The 16,354-nt window shown below is 43.2% G+C and overlaps 1 protein-coding gene across 4 annotated transcripts; it reads right to left on the reverse strand.

Moving 5' to 3' along the window:
- Positions 1–272: 272 nt before the first annotated feature.
- C12H19orf12 (chromosome 12 C19orf12 homolog) lies at positions 273–10,238 on the reverse strand. Of its 4 annotated transcripts, XM_048316849.1 has the most exons (6): positions 10,081–10,238; positions 8,085–8,192; positions 7,399–7,565; positions 5,429–5,648; positions 3,634–3,810; positions 273–1,344 (listed from the first exon to the last, which is right to left on the reverse strand). In XM_048316849.1, exons 5-6 carry the CDS (start codon positions 3,791–3,793, stop codon positions 1,082–1,084), a joined length of 423 nt encoding a protein of 140 aa, XP_048172806.1. In that variant the 5' UTR covers positions 3,794–3,810; positions 5,429–5,648; positions 7,399–7,565; positions 8,085–8,192; positions 10,081–10,238; the 3' UTR covers positions 273–1,081. The 4 variants fall into 4 exon arrangements, with proteins under 4 accessions (XP_048172806.1, XP_048172805.1, XP_048172804.1 ...); XM_048316848.1 differs by lacking the exon at positions 5,429–5,648 and having other exon boundaries at positions 10,081–10,236; XM_048316847.1 differs by lacking the exons at positions 5,429–5,648; positions 7,399–7,565 and having other exon boundaries at positions 10,081–10,237.
- Positions 10,239–16,354: the final 6,116 nt, after the last annotated feature.

The raw sequence follows: 16,354 nt of genomic DNA on the forward strand, positions 1-16,354 counted from the left end.
AAAAAAAGAACTTGTCAGAGCAGTTTCACTGGTCTTTACATAAAAAGAAGGCAGACCTGCACATTTTTCTACCTACACACTTGTCTTCTGAGTGCCTTGAAACCAAATGTGAACAACCATGGCATTTGGTGCTTACAGCAATAATGCAGCTGACACATCACCCCACCCCTGCACCCCAGCACTGCTGCTGCCAACTGCTGGGTGCCCAGTACAGGCCTGGCTGAGTTCTTAAAGAGTTCATTTAATTTAAAGCAACACACAGACCACTATGATGCTTCTTATGAATATTTTAATGAAAACTGAGGACCAGCTGTTCAGACTCAGTCAAGAAACCAATGCTGAAATGACAACCATAATCCTGGGGCTAATATAAAACTGGCAGATTTAGCTCCTCATTTTTCAAAAGAGTATTCTTGCCACACCCTCCCATTCTAGGGCACAGGAACTTGGTGAAAACTGAATTGAAATTGTTCACAGTTTGTTTTCCTTTTACTTGAAATCTTGTTTAGGCATTTGCTTCACTTCTTACATAAAAAGACAACTCAAGAATTACAATAAAAATGTGCTAAACAATAAAGTGAGGACTGAGTCCTTTGAGTTCACAGTAGAGCAATGTACTTTCCTATAAAACTTTCCTTCGCAGAGCTGAAACAGACAATAGGTAAAATTCTTCAAAGTGCCACAGCTACTTTGGCACCTTACATGTAATTCATAGGGAAAAAAAATTAAAGCACTTAAACAAACAGAATTAAGTCTCCCACATAAAACAAAATGACTTTGAAAATATTCACAAGTGACATAATTCCCTTCAGCGATTTGAATTAGTGCCAGTGCAGAGCAATCCAAAATTACATAGCAAGTCAGTGTCAGGATAATGCAGTAATCTAATACTATCCTTACAAATCCACACAAAGCAAAAATTGTAATAAAAATTTTAAAAATCCCAAACACCAAAACCCAAAAAATACTTAGATCAGCCTATATTTATGATAAGTACTGATAACTAATAATTGTTGCATTGAAGATTAACAACTATCGGAGTAAAATTCATTCCAGCGTAAAAAGCCTGCTCTGGAGAGGATTATTCTCCATACTTTACTTGTGCTTTTAGCTCCCTGGAAAGGTAATTGGTCAGCACTCCTACCACCATCTCCTTGAGAGCAGGATTTGCCATTACAAGAGCAATCAGCTGAGCAGCATCAGTCCAGCGTAAGTTCTTGATAACAGCCATGGCTTCATCACAGAGTTTCTGCCGCTCAGAAGCAGGCAATTCCATTAAAATCTGAGGGACTGGCTTGAAGTCTCCAGACGTTATCCATCCAAGAAGTCCACCCACTACTCCTCCTAGGAAAGACAGTGAGTCATTAGTCTTTACCAGTTAATGTTAAAGCTTGAAATTCTATCCACAGCCTTCATCAACACCTTGATTAGAAATCAACATAGAGTTGTATATGTGTCTACTTTAACTAGATTTATACACAATATTCAAAGCACCAAAAAGGAATTTTAAAGCTTTTTACATCCACAGCAATCATAAAGAAACCCTTTATACAATCAACACAGCTTCAAGCTAGAAACCAGAAACAAAATCCTCCCTGGGATACTCTCTTAGGATAAGCTCTAGTACTAAATAAAACCTTGCCCAAGGGAAACCCCAGACCAACAACCGCCTTATCAGTGTTGTTAACACATAATCTCTTACTAGATACTCCCAGACTGATCAAAGCTTTCTGCTTCTTTAAGAGTCACAGATTGCAGCCTCCTACACACATGAAGCCCACCCCATGCTCTCATCTACCGAATCCACCCCCCACCCACTGCAGGTGGACAAGACATGCTCAGGTAAGTAGAAGGTCCCAGGTTATCAGGATAACAGCAGAGGGATGGATCATCTGGAGTTGATGTGACTGTGGCTGCTGAGCAACCAGCCCAGCAGCCCTACAGGGGCTCCATCAGCAGTCTGACTGCACCACAGCAGTTCACAGGACTGACACCACTGTCCAGAGCACACACATCCTGCTGCAAGGAAGGAAGAACCCTCACAGTGGAGAGGTGACAGAACTGACCCTGCCACCAAAACTGCCACCCCCAGTGACTGTTCCTAAAAAGCCATTTATGCGCTCACAAGGATGCAGTTTTTCATTAGACAAAAATTCTTTATTTGCAGCTTTTACTCAGTTAGCAATTTTTCCCATGATGCCACAGAAATACTTGAAAGCCTACAATGGCTGAATTCATCTTCAAGGGACTTTTATGAGAACATCAATAGCTGATTTAGGGGCACTTAATGCAAAAGCCACTAGAAGTATTGATGTCTAAGCTCCTCGTCCATTGAGACAAGATTTGTTATAGGATCACACTTTTTCCCCCAAGCAACAAACCCACAGCCCACTCTTCTCAGAGCAGGCAGTCCTCAGGAAGCATGATGACTGCAAGCTTCTACAGCAATGCTGCACATGGCGGGTAACTCATCCTCGTTCCTGGTACAAAGCAGCAAGAGGGACAATCCCTGCCACCCAGCACCACACCTATCCAGGCTGTGTGTGCAAGTGCACTTGATTGTAAATGTCTCCCTAACTGTCCTAAACTTATTTGGCTTATTTACCATTCCAATTTTAAAAGTTAAATGAGGGGGTTATGATTTAGTTGCACTGTAATTGAGTCATGGCTTTCAGTTTAGTTAGTACTTATTACTCTTATTATATATGCTTATTATTGTATACTTTCAGTATAAAGTAATAGGTATACTTGTTCCAGTGCCTTCCTCACTGGCTGAAGAACATCAAGCTTGACTGGGAGACCCTATGAAAGCTTAAACACTTAAAAAAGAAAATACATCCAGGAATAACTTCAGTATTTCTCCTAATCTTACTCAAGAATGAGGCCAGTTACATTATTACCTTTACTTCAGATTTTAAGCTTACAAATTTCTTACAACACCTTAATTTCCCTTCTTTGTTCCTGGTAACTTCAGTCATATGTTTGTCAAAATAGTATTCTGGCTATTAATTAAGCTTTGTACCTCTAATAGGAGTAAATACACAGCTTCACTTTGCATTTTCTGTTATCACTCCTCACAAATTCTTTGCTCGTTTTTGTAACTCAACCTGATGGAGGCATGCTGCAATTCACTCCAGAATCAGTAAGCCTGTTGAAATTCCTGCAACTGCTCACAGGACATGCAACTGCTCAACATTCAAGGGCCAGGACCCCCATGACTTCTGTGACAAGGCAGCATGCAAACTAGACAACTCTTAAGCCCAGAGTTACAGAGCAGAGACAATTCTTTACTATTAGACTTTGGCTTTCCTGTAACTTTCTGTAACAAGAAGAAAAGCTAAGTGACAAGGAATAATGAATGAATGAATCCTCGAGGAAAAAAAGTAAGTTTGTCAAGACACAGAACTTTTAAAATACAGAAATAAGCATCATTTTTAGTAAGACCATTTGGAAAATGATCCTGCCCTATGCTGAGGCTGACTAAGAATACTTATTCACCCTCACCCCCAATGCAGCAGGCAATCTCAACACTGAATGTCCCTTTCCTTCAACCCCCACCTCCTACACAGACTCCCTCATTTTTTCACTCAGGGATTTAACCACCCTCTTGTTCCTAAAGCAAAGCACACTCACCTGCAGCGATTCCAGGTGGGCCTGCCAGGAGCCCCCCCACAAAGGCTGATGCGCCCGTCAGCAGTGCTCCCCGCCCAGAATGTGCGACAGCAGCTTTCATGCCCTTCACACTGGCGATACGGACGAGCAGCTGCATCACATCATCAACACGGATGGGCATCTCGGCGAGTCCAAACCCTGGAAAAGACGCCTTATATTATTTTTTGATCACGCACCACAGACTAAACCTAGCTGCTAAATGAACTTTAGGGGAAAGAAATGCCTAGTGCTCAAGGGCAAACACAGAAAACAGCATCTACTTTCTGTTTCAATTCTTGGAAAACTACCCGTATTAGCCAGCTGCCAAAGGTTACCGAAACCGTCAATGAGATCTCAGAGTAGATCAGAAAAAAAAAAGTGTTTATGACAAATTCAGAGGTTCTACAGTATCTAATTCTTCAGTACATTGCTTTTGGCCTGAGCAATTCCCATGTGTGTTCAGCATCACACATAGCTCTGGGAAAAAGACAGGGCTTCACCCTACCACAACTAGCAGATTATAATTGACAAATCTGTCAAGTATCTTCTCATTCTCCTAATTTTTACCACAAATCAATTATTTTTGCATATCGGTTCATCTCCCTGTTTTGTTACATGCTTAAACACTTCCATGCTGATTTCTGAAGGCAGGAGGCTGGCTGTAGCAATCAAGAACTGCCTGAGCAAGTGCTGGAGGAGAGAGCTGGTACAGGGACTAAATGGGGTGCTCTGCAGTCAGGCCATCAGAAATGCAGCGGTGGATGATAAGGCAGTCGGGACTCAGAGCAGAGATATCAGATGAATCTCATGTAGGAGGAAGCAGAGACACAGGACCCCAGCTTGTAAAATGCTGTCACATGTCCTCAGCAAGGGACAGAGACCTGTCCCTGAGAACAATCCCTCTGAGACCAAAACTTCTCCACCTCATTCCCTTGCTGCTGCTGCTCATTAAGTAAATACTTCCCACTATGCACACCAACTGAGAAAAGGGCTTCCAGGGATAAGTAAAGAAAAAAAAAGTATTCAATAGGATTAAAAATAAAATCACATATACACAAGTTTCAGATTTCTTGTTGTACATGTAATGTCAGCACTACAGAACAGACGAGCATTTGGTTTTCAGCCCCTAGAAAACCTCTCATCCCAGTGTGTGTGCAATACTTTCTCAGCCCAAGCCAACCTGTCTTCAAGTCCTTCCTGAACAGATCTCCTCAGTGCAAAGTGAAAGTGGAGTGGTATCACACCATTTTTCATATTAAAAATTAACTACTGCAACAGGGAAACTTTTCTTTTGCATTAAAATGGCTGACTGCAAATCATCCATGTCACTGCAGGATCCAAGCACTGCTGACACTGAACAAAAGTCTGGGGTTTGGGAAGGGACCACATATGCTCCATAGCTGCAAAGAGGCACAGTAGGAAATTCATCAAACAGTTGATTTCTCTCACTACTTCATTCATCTTTGTGCCAGTCTAAAGAAAACATCCAAGTTCATCATTTTACCACCGTTGCTTTTGGGTTTTTGGCAGGCTGATGACACAGCAGTGGCTCAGAATGGCAGCGCGTGCTGGTTAGCAACAGCAGGAGCGACACACTCCGCTTCCAGAGTTACGTTTTATCTCATTCAATAGGACTCAAGCTCCAAGTAATGAACAAATGGCTGCTCTGTCTGTCCTAGAGCAGTAGGGAAACCCCCCCTCCCAAAATACACAACTAGTACAGCTCCCACTGCCAGGCCTGGCAATGATGGAAAATGAGACACTTGTTTGTTTTTACCTTTCTAACAAAACGTGAGCAGCTTTCCACTCAGAGTGACAGCCCTGAGCAGTCCGAAGTGCTGCAGGATTCACTCCCTCCTCTCAGACACTGGTTTGTGTTTGTCCTTCACCCCCTTGGCATGTCCTCGGACTAACCCAATGTGCTGAAATCGATTTACATCTCCTCTCTGGGCTAAATTCAGTGAATGTCTCACACGAAGCTCTCCAGTATGACGGCTCTGCAGCACAGGTGGGACAACACAAGTTGGAGAGCTGACAACACATGGCTCTCACTGACAGTAACATCAGCAGCTTTGCCCCCTCAAACTGAGGGGGGACTTCCTCAACCAGCCTAACTGTAACAGATGTGAAATGATGTTTTAGGAGCAGACACACCCACAGCTGAAGCCTCAGGTTCCTGCACTGGGTTGAAGCTGGCTGCCTAAAGTCACCTGCATTACTCCATCCTCCATATGGCCAGTACTGGGAGGGGTCCTCGTGGTGACCTGGTACTGCAAACAGTGCAAAAATGACGAGATACCACGGGTTTCTCTGGATAAATAAAATCCTCTTTTGTAACTAGCTTCAAAGTGCAGTTGACTTAAATTTGAAAGATAACCAGGGCATAATGAAAGTAGTAATCACAGTGTGGTCTGGTGGCATACAAATTTGTGGCACACACATTTTTAACTGCTTATAAACCAGCCTCAAGGTAAAGCAGAAACATACTGGAACTCAAGAAACTGTAACTAGTTTTTCCAAACTAAATTATTGACCATTTCACTCCCCTCACAACTTCCCCAAAGGAAATTTCCACTCTCAAAATTAACATTTATTTGGGCATTTTTGGCTTTTCTGAACAAGGTTCTTGGCATAGCAAAGCAGTTCCTGCTTAGTTCTGGATGCGAGCATCACACTCAAAATTCTCAAAGACTTTACAAGGACCACTCATTTTCTCTAAACTCTTAAAAGTTTTTTATGATCTCTTGTCATATTCACCATATTTTAAGACCTGCAGAGAACATTAGTGAACACAGTACCTGAGGCACAGCACATACAAGGGGTTTTTTTAAACTGCACATACAGAGCACTAGCGAGAGCCACTGAAACATAAACCATATCCTAATATGTAATGTCCTACATGTAAAGTAATCCCAGATTCCTACATTCAGCACATAGAATTAGGCATTCCTTGAAAAAATTGATGTTCCAATGAAGAATCAAGATGATCAATCATGCAATTTTCAGTGAGCAGGTATTTATTGAACCACACACCACAGGCCATTAAAGGATATTGTGACAATACACCAACAAGTTGCAGCACAGACACCACTAAAGTGTTTAACTTGCTACTAGGATAAGCAGCCCCCACCAAAAAACCAACTAAATAACAGTCAGCAGCCAGCCAGCTCGCTCAGGAAATCAAACAAAAGGCTTATAAAGCTCTGCAGCTGCAAACCTCTAACACCCCACAGACTGGTAAGGTCTGGAAGAAGTCAACTGCAAGAATGTGGTGCACAAAGTTGCATCTGACACCAACCTACAGATCAGAATCACAAGCAAGCGTAATAGGAAATAGGCATGTTGCAAAATGCCGGTGGTGCTACAAATGAGCAAGGATCCTACCCCAGAATAACAGAGAAGGAACTGTAAACTTTGCGTGTTAGAAGTACAATCACATGATAGCCAAAAGCATTTATAAACTCTGATTGTGTAACTGACAAGTAACTTAAAATGCAATTTGATTCTAGCACCAAATTGTTCCCTACTGAATTCACCCAGACATTAGGAAACACCATGATTGTAAAATACTGGATTTGGTCTAATGAAGGGATAGAAATGTCAACATCCATAAAACTGTGTGCAGCTTTCAGAGCTGCTGAGTCCCCACAGCTCCTACTGACTTCACATGGTACCAAGAATCTTCAGCACTGCAAGAAAAAAACCAAAACCAAGAGTTCCAGAACACGAAGTCACTGAGAAACCAACCTTTGCTGTGTAACTTTTTTGTTCTATTGCAGTTCAGTGGCTGCTTTCCTTGTGTCTTTGTGGTCTCCCCAAATACTCATCCGAAGTCTTAGATTCTGTACTTCAGTTGATGCTCCCTCTCTCACCCCAAGGACAGGGGAATAAAGTGAGCAATGCTCCTGCTTTCCCTATCCAAAGGGAATGGTAACATCATGTTACAACATCTCAACTTTGAACCTAAAACCAGCAGGTTTTCTTAAGAAGAAAAATGCCATAGAAAGAATTAAAACAACAACATCGTACCCAACTCACTGAAAGTCCTGCTAATATAAATAACTGAAGAGAGTCCCCAGATAACTCTATAGCATGAACCTCATTTCAGCTCTTTCCAGTTTAATATTCCCATCTCATCACCCTACTTCCCCCTTCACCAAATGATGGCTTCAGACAAGCAAAAGCCATTCTATCTCTGGGCTCACTATCCCACTTACAGAAAAATGAGCCTCTCCCCAAATAGTCACACAGGACATTCTCACCAGCACACAGCCTGGCCCACCGCCAAGCTGTCCTCACTGCTCCTTACAGCTTCTCACTGAGGTAAATGCGTGAACCTCTCTGCTATGTGCATGTACATAGCACGAAAAACCACCACCACAACACATTCCAAACCCCCCAGGCAGTGAAGATATAGAGCTAAGTCCTCTTACCTGGAGCTGTCTGTATCATGGTGGACACCATATGGTGATGAACAAGAATGTGAGGTGACAATTTCTTCTGTCCCAACTGTACAGCAACAGCTCTGTACGTACTGCAACCTTTTATAAGAAATATGAGAACACCACTGGAGCAAATCCAAGCACAAGGTACTGAGCAACTGAGACAGACTAAAGAACATGACTTTACAAACAACAGTGTGCAAAAAGATGTCACCTGATTGATTAAACATGCCAGAACTCCATCAATTATTTCAATAACAGCTGGACAGACAGGGACTCAAGATATTCCCATCTGCAAAGGAGGACTATCTCATCACCGGTCCATACATATCCTCTAAGCACAAGCAGCATCTGGCTCCTAAATAATCCCTTTCTGAAAATCCTACCTTTAGAGCCTGGTCTAGTACGTGAAACCTGCAAAGCAGGTGGTCTGTCTGATATAAATCATGACTGGCATCAGCAGCCAGTAAATGTACCAGTTTTGAACCTGCTCTGCACTTGTAATTTTCATTTACTTTCCTAACAAAGGGTTTACTCCTGCTTGGGGGCATAAAGGTTAAAATACGCTTACTGCCATTATCACCTCAGCATTTGGCACTCTTCTTTCCTAACCATGAGGATTCACTGTACCTACAAGTATTTACTGTAATATGTTACTGACTACATATTTACTCAGATTTCTTTTAGTTTCAATTATATTAGGAGATGGTAAGAAACTCTTGTATTTGCTACACAATCTGAGTTCAATTGAAATGCATAAAACAGCACTTTAATATTGTTTTGTAAGAACTGAGACTGTAATAGCATTGCTCTTCTGTGTATTTATCAAAGCATGTAATATAATCAAAGCACTTAATTCATTTATTTAACACAAGAGGTAACAAATTTACTCATTAGATGAGCAAACTCCTTCTAGGAACCTAGAAACTGATTTTACAAGGCTCTTGGATGCCTAAAAATGCAGGTAAATATTCAGTGGGAGTGATTAATTCCACTGAGATAAAAGGAAATTTGGCACCTAACGTGTCTAGGCACTTAGGATACCCAGCTTACCTGGTCTGCTAAATTACAAAGTATCTCTGAAAGAATGGCTGTAATTCCTTCTACCCTTGAATTTTTATAGGCCTACTCATTGTCCTTCTAATTATAAACCAGGAGTGATTTTTTTTTTTTCCCATTTCCTAGCCAGTTTCTCCCTCTTGAAGGCTGTACTCAAAAAAGTTACAGGTCGCTTTCATCAGCCAGCTGATACTGAAGCCAATAACCAAACATTCATTTAAGAAAGAGAAAAGAGCTGACACTCAGAAACACAAATAGCAGAGCTGTTCCCCTGTAGAGGTACTTAGTGCAGCACACTGCAGTGGTATCTTCAAAATCTGAACTAAGCCTGAAAATTAAAGATGTTTTCCCTGACTCATTGCAAAAACATAAGACTTCATCTCATTAAAATTAATCAACATGTTCTGAATGTTTTAAAATTTATTAAAAATGTTATGACTAAAATAGGCTGAGCATAAAATGTAATTATAAATCCTTTCAAATAGCCCAAATTTAATTACACTATAGCTATTTCTTTATTTATTTTCCTGCCAATTTCAGGTTTACTATTGCTGAAGCATCGCTCCAGCAACAATGTGACTTGCAGAAATGAGGAATGAGACGTTCATTCAAAACCCACCCAGACGCGTTCCTGTTGTCACCTGCTCGCGGTGACCCTGCCTGGGCAGGAAGCTTGGGCTGGATGATCTCCAGAGCTCCCTTCCCACCCTAATGCCTCTGGGATTCCGTGCAGCTAGAGGGGGGTTCAGTGGAGCCTGAAGGCCTTTAGGGCCATTAGCGCCGCACCCGAACGATGGCCCCAGGTCCGGCGCCGGCCGCAGGCGCTGGGGCGGCTCCCGGCGCTCCCTCCCCGCGACAGCGAGGCCCTCACGGACAGAGCCAGCGCCGCGCTCCGCAGCGCCCTTCCTTCCCCTCTTCCCCCGCCTACCTCCTCCACGAGAGCCCGGCTCGCCGCCGGCCGAGCAGGAAACAGCTGTGGCGCCGGAGGAGGGGCAGCCCGTGGAGCGCCCGGCCCGCCCTCAGCTCTGCCGGCCGCGGAGCGGTGGGCCTGGGCAGCCGCGCCCGCACTCTCCGCTGCGGCCTCGGGCCCTCCGCGCCTGCTCCGCCGCCTGCTGCCGCCACCGCCTCCGCCCGGCCCCGCGCCCGGCCCGCTCCTGGCGCCCGGAGCGTGGCTGGGAACGGCCTCTGTGCGGGGCGTCACACGCTGTGGCGGGCCCAGAGCAGGCACCGAGGTGGTCGGAACGATGGAGCGCCTCTCCTGTGAGGAAAGGCTGGGAGAACTGAGATTGTTCAGCCTGGAGAAGAGAAGCTTTGGGGTGACCTAGCTGTGGCTTTCCTGCACATGAAGGGAACTTAAGAGGAAATACTGTTTACCGGAGCATGTAGTGACAGGACAAGGGGGAATGGTTCACACTTGAGAGAGAGTACGTTTAAATTAAGTATTAGTGTCAGTAAAATTAATTCATTATGTCAGAGGTTTATGTCCAAAAAGGAAACACAGGAATTCTGTAACTTCATTCGAATCAAGAGAGAGGCCATGGGGCATGTCACTTGGGGTCTCTCAAATTGCTAAAGGATGCAGCCTCCTTTTTATCCTAATTTCCTGGCCGCATTTCCCTCTCTTTCCCCACTGGCTGAGGTACTTAAGAGGTACAGACTTCCCAAATCACCTAATACAGACTCTCTTCTAATGTGTACGCCTGTTCTTTTTCTCTAAGTCCAGGAATTTAGCATGGCCTTGGGTGAGCAATAGTCTGTGTCAGTTAGTGGAATTTCTCTGGAATTGATGGTTCCTCCCGTTGCTTCTTTGACCTATCAGTATCTGGCTTTATCTACCAGCAGGCCCACAGTTTGTAAAGACACCTCCTCATTCCTTTCATTAGGAAAAAGTTTTTTGATTGTGGTGAGGCATTGGAATAGGGAAGGACAGGCATCGTGGCTGCCCTATCCCTGGAAGTGTTCAAGGCCAGGTTGGACAGGGCTTGGAGCAACCTGGGATAGTGGAAGGTGTCCCTGCCTGTTGCAGGGGGTTGGAACAAGAGGTTCCTCAAGGTCTCCTTCTAAGCCAAACCATTCTATGATGCTATGGTTTTAGGAACGTGGTTGTGGAACAGCACATCCCAATCCCATCTGAGCTAGGATAAAGGAGGAGGAAAGGGCTGCCTGCCACAGAACCATGTTAGGCATGCCTCGGCCTACTCTGAGAATTTAATCTCAGAATATTTTTGCATTCTTGTCATCCAGGTTTGTTTCAGTCACCAGCTCAGTAAAATGCAGTGTGCTAGTCTGATAGAGCACCAGGAGCAATCAAACGAGCATTAAAACAGCTGTGTCACATATGGCTCCTGAAATATCACACTGCTTCATAATACCAGTACAGTCTTGGAAAAGTTACTGCCACATGTTAAAAACGCTGCCATTTCCTCAAGAATGGTTTAATAACAGAGGTTTTTGGCTTTGTAAACTAAGCCTTTATTATGATTTCATTTCTGATTTAAGATAAGCCATCTCCCCTCAGTCCCTTGTTCAGAAGATGAAAATGCAGGATGAGAAACTGAAGGAGAAATATAACTCACAATTTTTGTCCCTTTCCTGTGGCTGCACTGGGGACTTCTTAACCTCCCCATGCTTTATATGATCACATAAAATAACTCTCTGTGTAACAACTCAAAATGTTACAGGTCTACTGATGCTCTTGATTTTTATGACTTGAATGTAAAACACAAATGTAATTCCTAAAATGAACAAAGAACCTAAATGCCACGTACATTTTAAAAAGTAACACCCCAAATTCCAGCTGCAAGCAGCTTTCCAAGGGGCAAAATTAAATGCAATGAAGTCTGCCAACCATCAAAAGAGGGAATTTTTATCACTATGCCAAACCGAATCATTACTTCACTACTGCAGTTAAAAATACACATGGGTTATTAGGGCTACATCAATAGGTATTCATCAGGTCTGCTTTTTAGTATGGTAGAAATTACTAAAATCAAAATGTAAGAAAACTGTGCAGGGTGTATCCTTTAATGCTGTACCTGCTCTTGCAATCGCACTACACTCTTTAACTCAGCTGCAGTCAACAGGAATCTGGTTCTGAGGGGAATGTGGTTCTTCCGGGAATCTGGTTCTTGCATCAGCTGGGTAAAGATTCGATTGGGTCCGTGGTTCCCAGCCAGTATCCGGTGGAATACGCCTGTTCCTCTCCTGGGTGAGCACTCACCGATGCTCGCGTATCAGCACAGCTCTCACTCGGTGGGTTTGGGCAGGATCCCGACGCTGTTTCGGGACCCCCGCGATGGGTTTTTGTCGCACCCAGGTCCCGCTGCCCGGCGGCTCCATCTGGCGGCAGCCGCGCCTCGGCAGAGCCCGCACCTCCTCTCATGGATGTGAGGAAAACCCGCACCTCCGCACCTGCACCTCGGGAAAAGCCTCCTGAACACAAGCAGGGACAGCTTTGCTCCGGGTACAGACATTCATGTGTTTTTTCATTCTAGGAGCTGGTGGACTGAGAGCAGTTCAAGGCAGTCTGCAAATCCGATCCTGTCAATAATCTCACTGTATTCTCTCTATATTTAGGGACTGGAGCATCTGAGGAAAGGCTGAGGGAGCTGGGCTTGCTCAGCCTCGAGAAGAGATGACTGAGAGGGGACCTCATCCTTGTCTGTCAGTGTCCAAAGGGAGGTGTCAGAGCAGGGACCAGGCTCTGCTCCGTGGAGCCCAGCAGTGGGACAAGAGGCTATAGGCAGGAACTGATGCCCAGGAAGTTCCACCTGAACAACAGGAAGGATTTATTTGCTGTGCAGTGACCAAGCACTGAACAGGCTGCCCAGAGAGGGTGTGGAGTCTCCCTCACTGTGGATATTCCAGAACTTCTGGACACAATCCTGTGCCATGAGCTCTGGGATGACCCTGCTTAAGCAGGGAGGTGGGGCCAGAAGACCCACTGTATTCCCTTCCAACCTGACCCATTCTGTGATTCCATATTCACTGCAGTGAGCTGGGCTCTTAATAAATACTAGATGTCATTGCTCTTCCCCCATCCCCTTTTATCAGCATTGATTCACTATTTCATTTCCTGTATCAGCATGTTTTACATATTTTTCCTCTTCAGGTTATGAGGAACTCCATGCTTTTAAAAATCAAGATAAAAACTACATTCCCTTTTACCCCCCCAAAACCTCATTATCTGTCAAAAGCAGGCATCAGAAATCAACCACAGCAGTGGTGCACTCGCATTCTGGTCTTGATGAGCCACTTGGCAGATTTCTGTCAAGTGCTTCCCTAACATGCAGCAGAACCCAAAATGACTGCAAGCCCCTTCAGTCTGTCCTCAGCCCCATGTTTTCACAGCTTTTGACATACTAAGAGATAGGCCAAGGGGGCACCATGAATGATTTCAGCTGCAGATGGGCTGTTGCTACCAAAACAATGATTCATTCTGGCTTTCAGCCTGTCCTTTACTGCATCTTGAGAAAATGCTCATCAGAAGCAAGCTCATTCTAGAGAAACTGTTCAGAAACACCTGATCTAATTATCTGAAATACCTAATACCTTCACAGGAAACCATGACAGATTTTTCTTTTTTTTTAAGATTAGACACTTAATCTTGTTGCACAGAAAAAAAGTTGTTTCTCTACATTTTATTCTGTGCTAGAAATTCCTGGAGAAAACATGAGAATTAGGCAACTGTATGTGACAGAATTAGTTTCATGATGTCATTTAGCTGCACCTTTTTTTTTCCTTAAAAATCTTTAAATTTATTATCACAATGGCAGGACAAAAATCCATTCCAAACCTGAGGCATGCTTGAAGTAATATTGACCTATTTGCTTAACTTTGCAAAGCACCTAAAAATATTCTCAAGGTTTCTCTTTTGTGTCACTGCATTGCTTGGATATGGGTGAGGATGGTTTAATTTACAGTGTTAGATCAAAGCAAAGAGAAAAGAGGAAAGATGAAGAAATCTCATGTGTTCTCCAGAACATGTGGTGGGAGTGGTCCACAAAGAAAGGGGACGGAAGATGTAACAAAGCAAGTTTCTAATCACATCCCAGTTTAGGAGGGTATAAGATTCCTGTTGTTTTCCCCTGAAGTCTGGAAAATCCTGTGCTGCAGTGATGCAAAGCTGCTTTGCTTATCCCTGTCTAATGTCTCAGGCTCCACACAACTTCTGTCTCTCCCTTGGTACTGTAATACCCCGGTATGTGTGCTCTTACAGGGTCACAGCAATCACAGCAGCTGTTCTGGAAGAGTCTGCCACTTCTGCTTCATAATACAGTGATCATTTGAACATTCCATTCTTGACAACACAACAGTTTTGTAACTTCTGAGCTCCTCATATTATATCAGGATTGCCAGGAGAATGGGGAGCCTTCACAAGATCAAACAAGGCACAACTATACCAAAAAAGAAAATGAATATGAAAGTAATGCTACAGCATTTAAATCCTTAAACAGAGCTACTCAGTAAGGGAAATCTTGCAACTGAAGAATGGCTTTTTAAAAGGAACAAGAAAAGGCAACATTTCTAAAAGCAGGAACGTTACTCCAGTTGTCACCTATTAACACTCTTTACCTCTGAGCTGGAAGGTGTGAATAATACAGTAGGAATGACCAAATGACTGCAGGAAGATGCAATAGCAGGTTACTGAGATCCACTACAAGCAAAGCATATGCTTGATGGCAAATCTTTTCCCCATTTCCTACATTAGATATTCATCGGGGTCTGACTTCTAATTGAATGCAAATAAAGAATAACAGGTTTTTGCATATGAAGTGAAGCTATAGAACATCTGCCTCTTCACAGCCTTCCAATGTACCTTATGTGATATTACGCAAAGAAGAGGTTTTCCTCATCAGCTTGTAAGAAACAGTGAATTTGAAGAACAGTGTGGCAGAACTAAATCATTCTACTGCTGCTGTAAAAGGTGTCTCTTTGATCTCCCCATGTACTCCTAGGTGATAAAATGCCAAGTTGGGCAAAATCAGTTTCAATGCCAAAAAGATGGACTACTAGTGCAGAAGGTCACAAAACACTATTAATTGCCTTTTATCATCTCAGTCTTGAAAGATGATCCAAAAATACAGGCTGGTGCTTTGGAACAGAGCTAGCTAGCACTATCCAAGCAAGCTGCTAAAGGTACTTTAGGCACGATCATACCTGCAAATGGAATAACCTATCTCCTGCTCTTTTAGCCTCTTTTACAGTAGTCATTTATGCTTGTTTTTTACTTCCTCAGCAATCTAATTCACTAATTGTGTTTACTGGTACAGAGTAGTCATTTTGTGACCTTTTCAGAAAAAACCTACAGCAATCTGAATGTAAAAGTCAGTGTCCTGAAATTAGCTAACATGTTTATATGTTATAGCATGGATGAACACTGATGTGGAAATAAAAACCTGGGTAAAAAATAGCTACACAAAATACCTGCAGGATTCCCAGAGAGGAGCAAAAAACCCTCCCATTTCCTACAGCCACTCTTTTGCAGAATGGATCTAAAATAGTGCATCTGAGGTTTTGTCAAAACTCCAATTAAAGGGCATACATAAAGTAGACAAATGTCAAAATCAGATCTAAAATGCATATTGCAAATTCAGTTAAGGAACAAAACATTTGAGTATTTGAAGGTGCCTAGAACAACATCAGTGATAAATTTCCATACTTGGTACTATTCAGTGGTGTGCAAGATGTGTCCTGGTGCTTCTGGAGTCTGAGAATACTAAGGGTTCAGCTGTGTGTAATTCTGGCCCCCAACACACATTACTTTTGGAGACACACAGTAAGTGCAAAGAAGCTGATTTCAGTCCCATGAGAGCCAAGGGCCCTTGGCTGACTTCACTTCCAACCTTACACCCAACTCCACAGGTGCTGAATGAGAGCCCCAGTTTCACAAAGGAACACAGAATAATTCTCTCCAGCATTCCTGGAGATGAGTTCTGATAATGTGGCAGGCAGGAGGGGAACTTGCAGTCAGCCGGGTAGTAGAGTGGAAGAGGCCAGCTTGTACAGATTACATTACCTGATTATCTTTTCTCATGTGCTAAGTTGGAGGCAAAAAGATGAAAAGGCAAGTTTGAATCATTCTCTACAATGATGGACCAGATTTGAAGCTTCCAGAAGTAACTGCAAATACTCAAACAAGTTAAAATGGGATTTTCAAACTTACACAGTTAAGCACATTTTAATACTGTCTCTTGGGTCAC

This window comes from Corvus hawaiiensis, chromosome 12 (assembly GCF_020740725.1).
Source record: "Corvus hawaiiensis isolate bCorHaw1 chromosome 12, bCorHaw1.pri.cur, whole genome shotgun sequence".
Taxonomy (NCBI): Eukaryota; Metazoa; Chordata; class Aves; order Passeriformes; family Corvidae; genus Corvus; species Corvus hawaiiensis.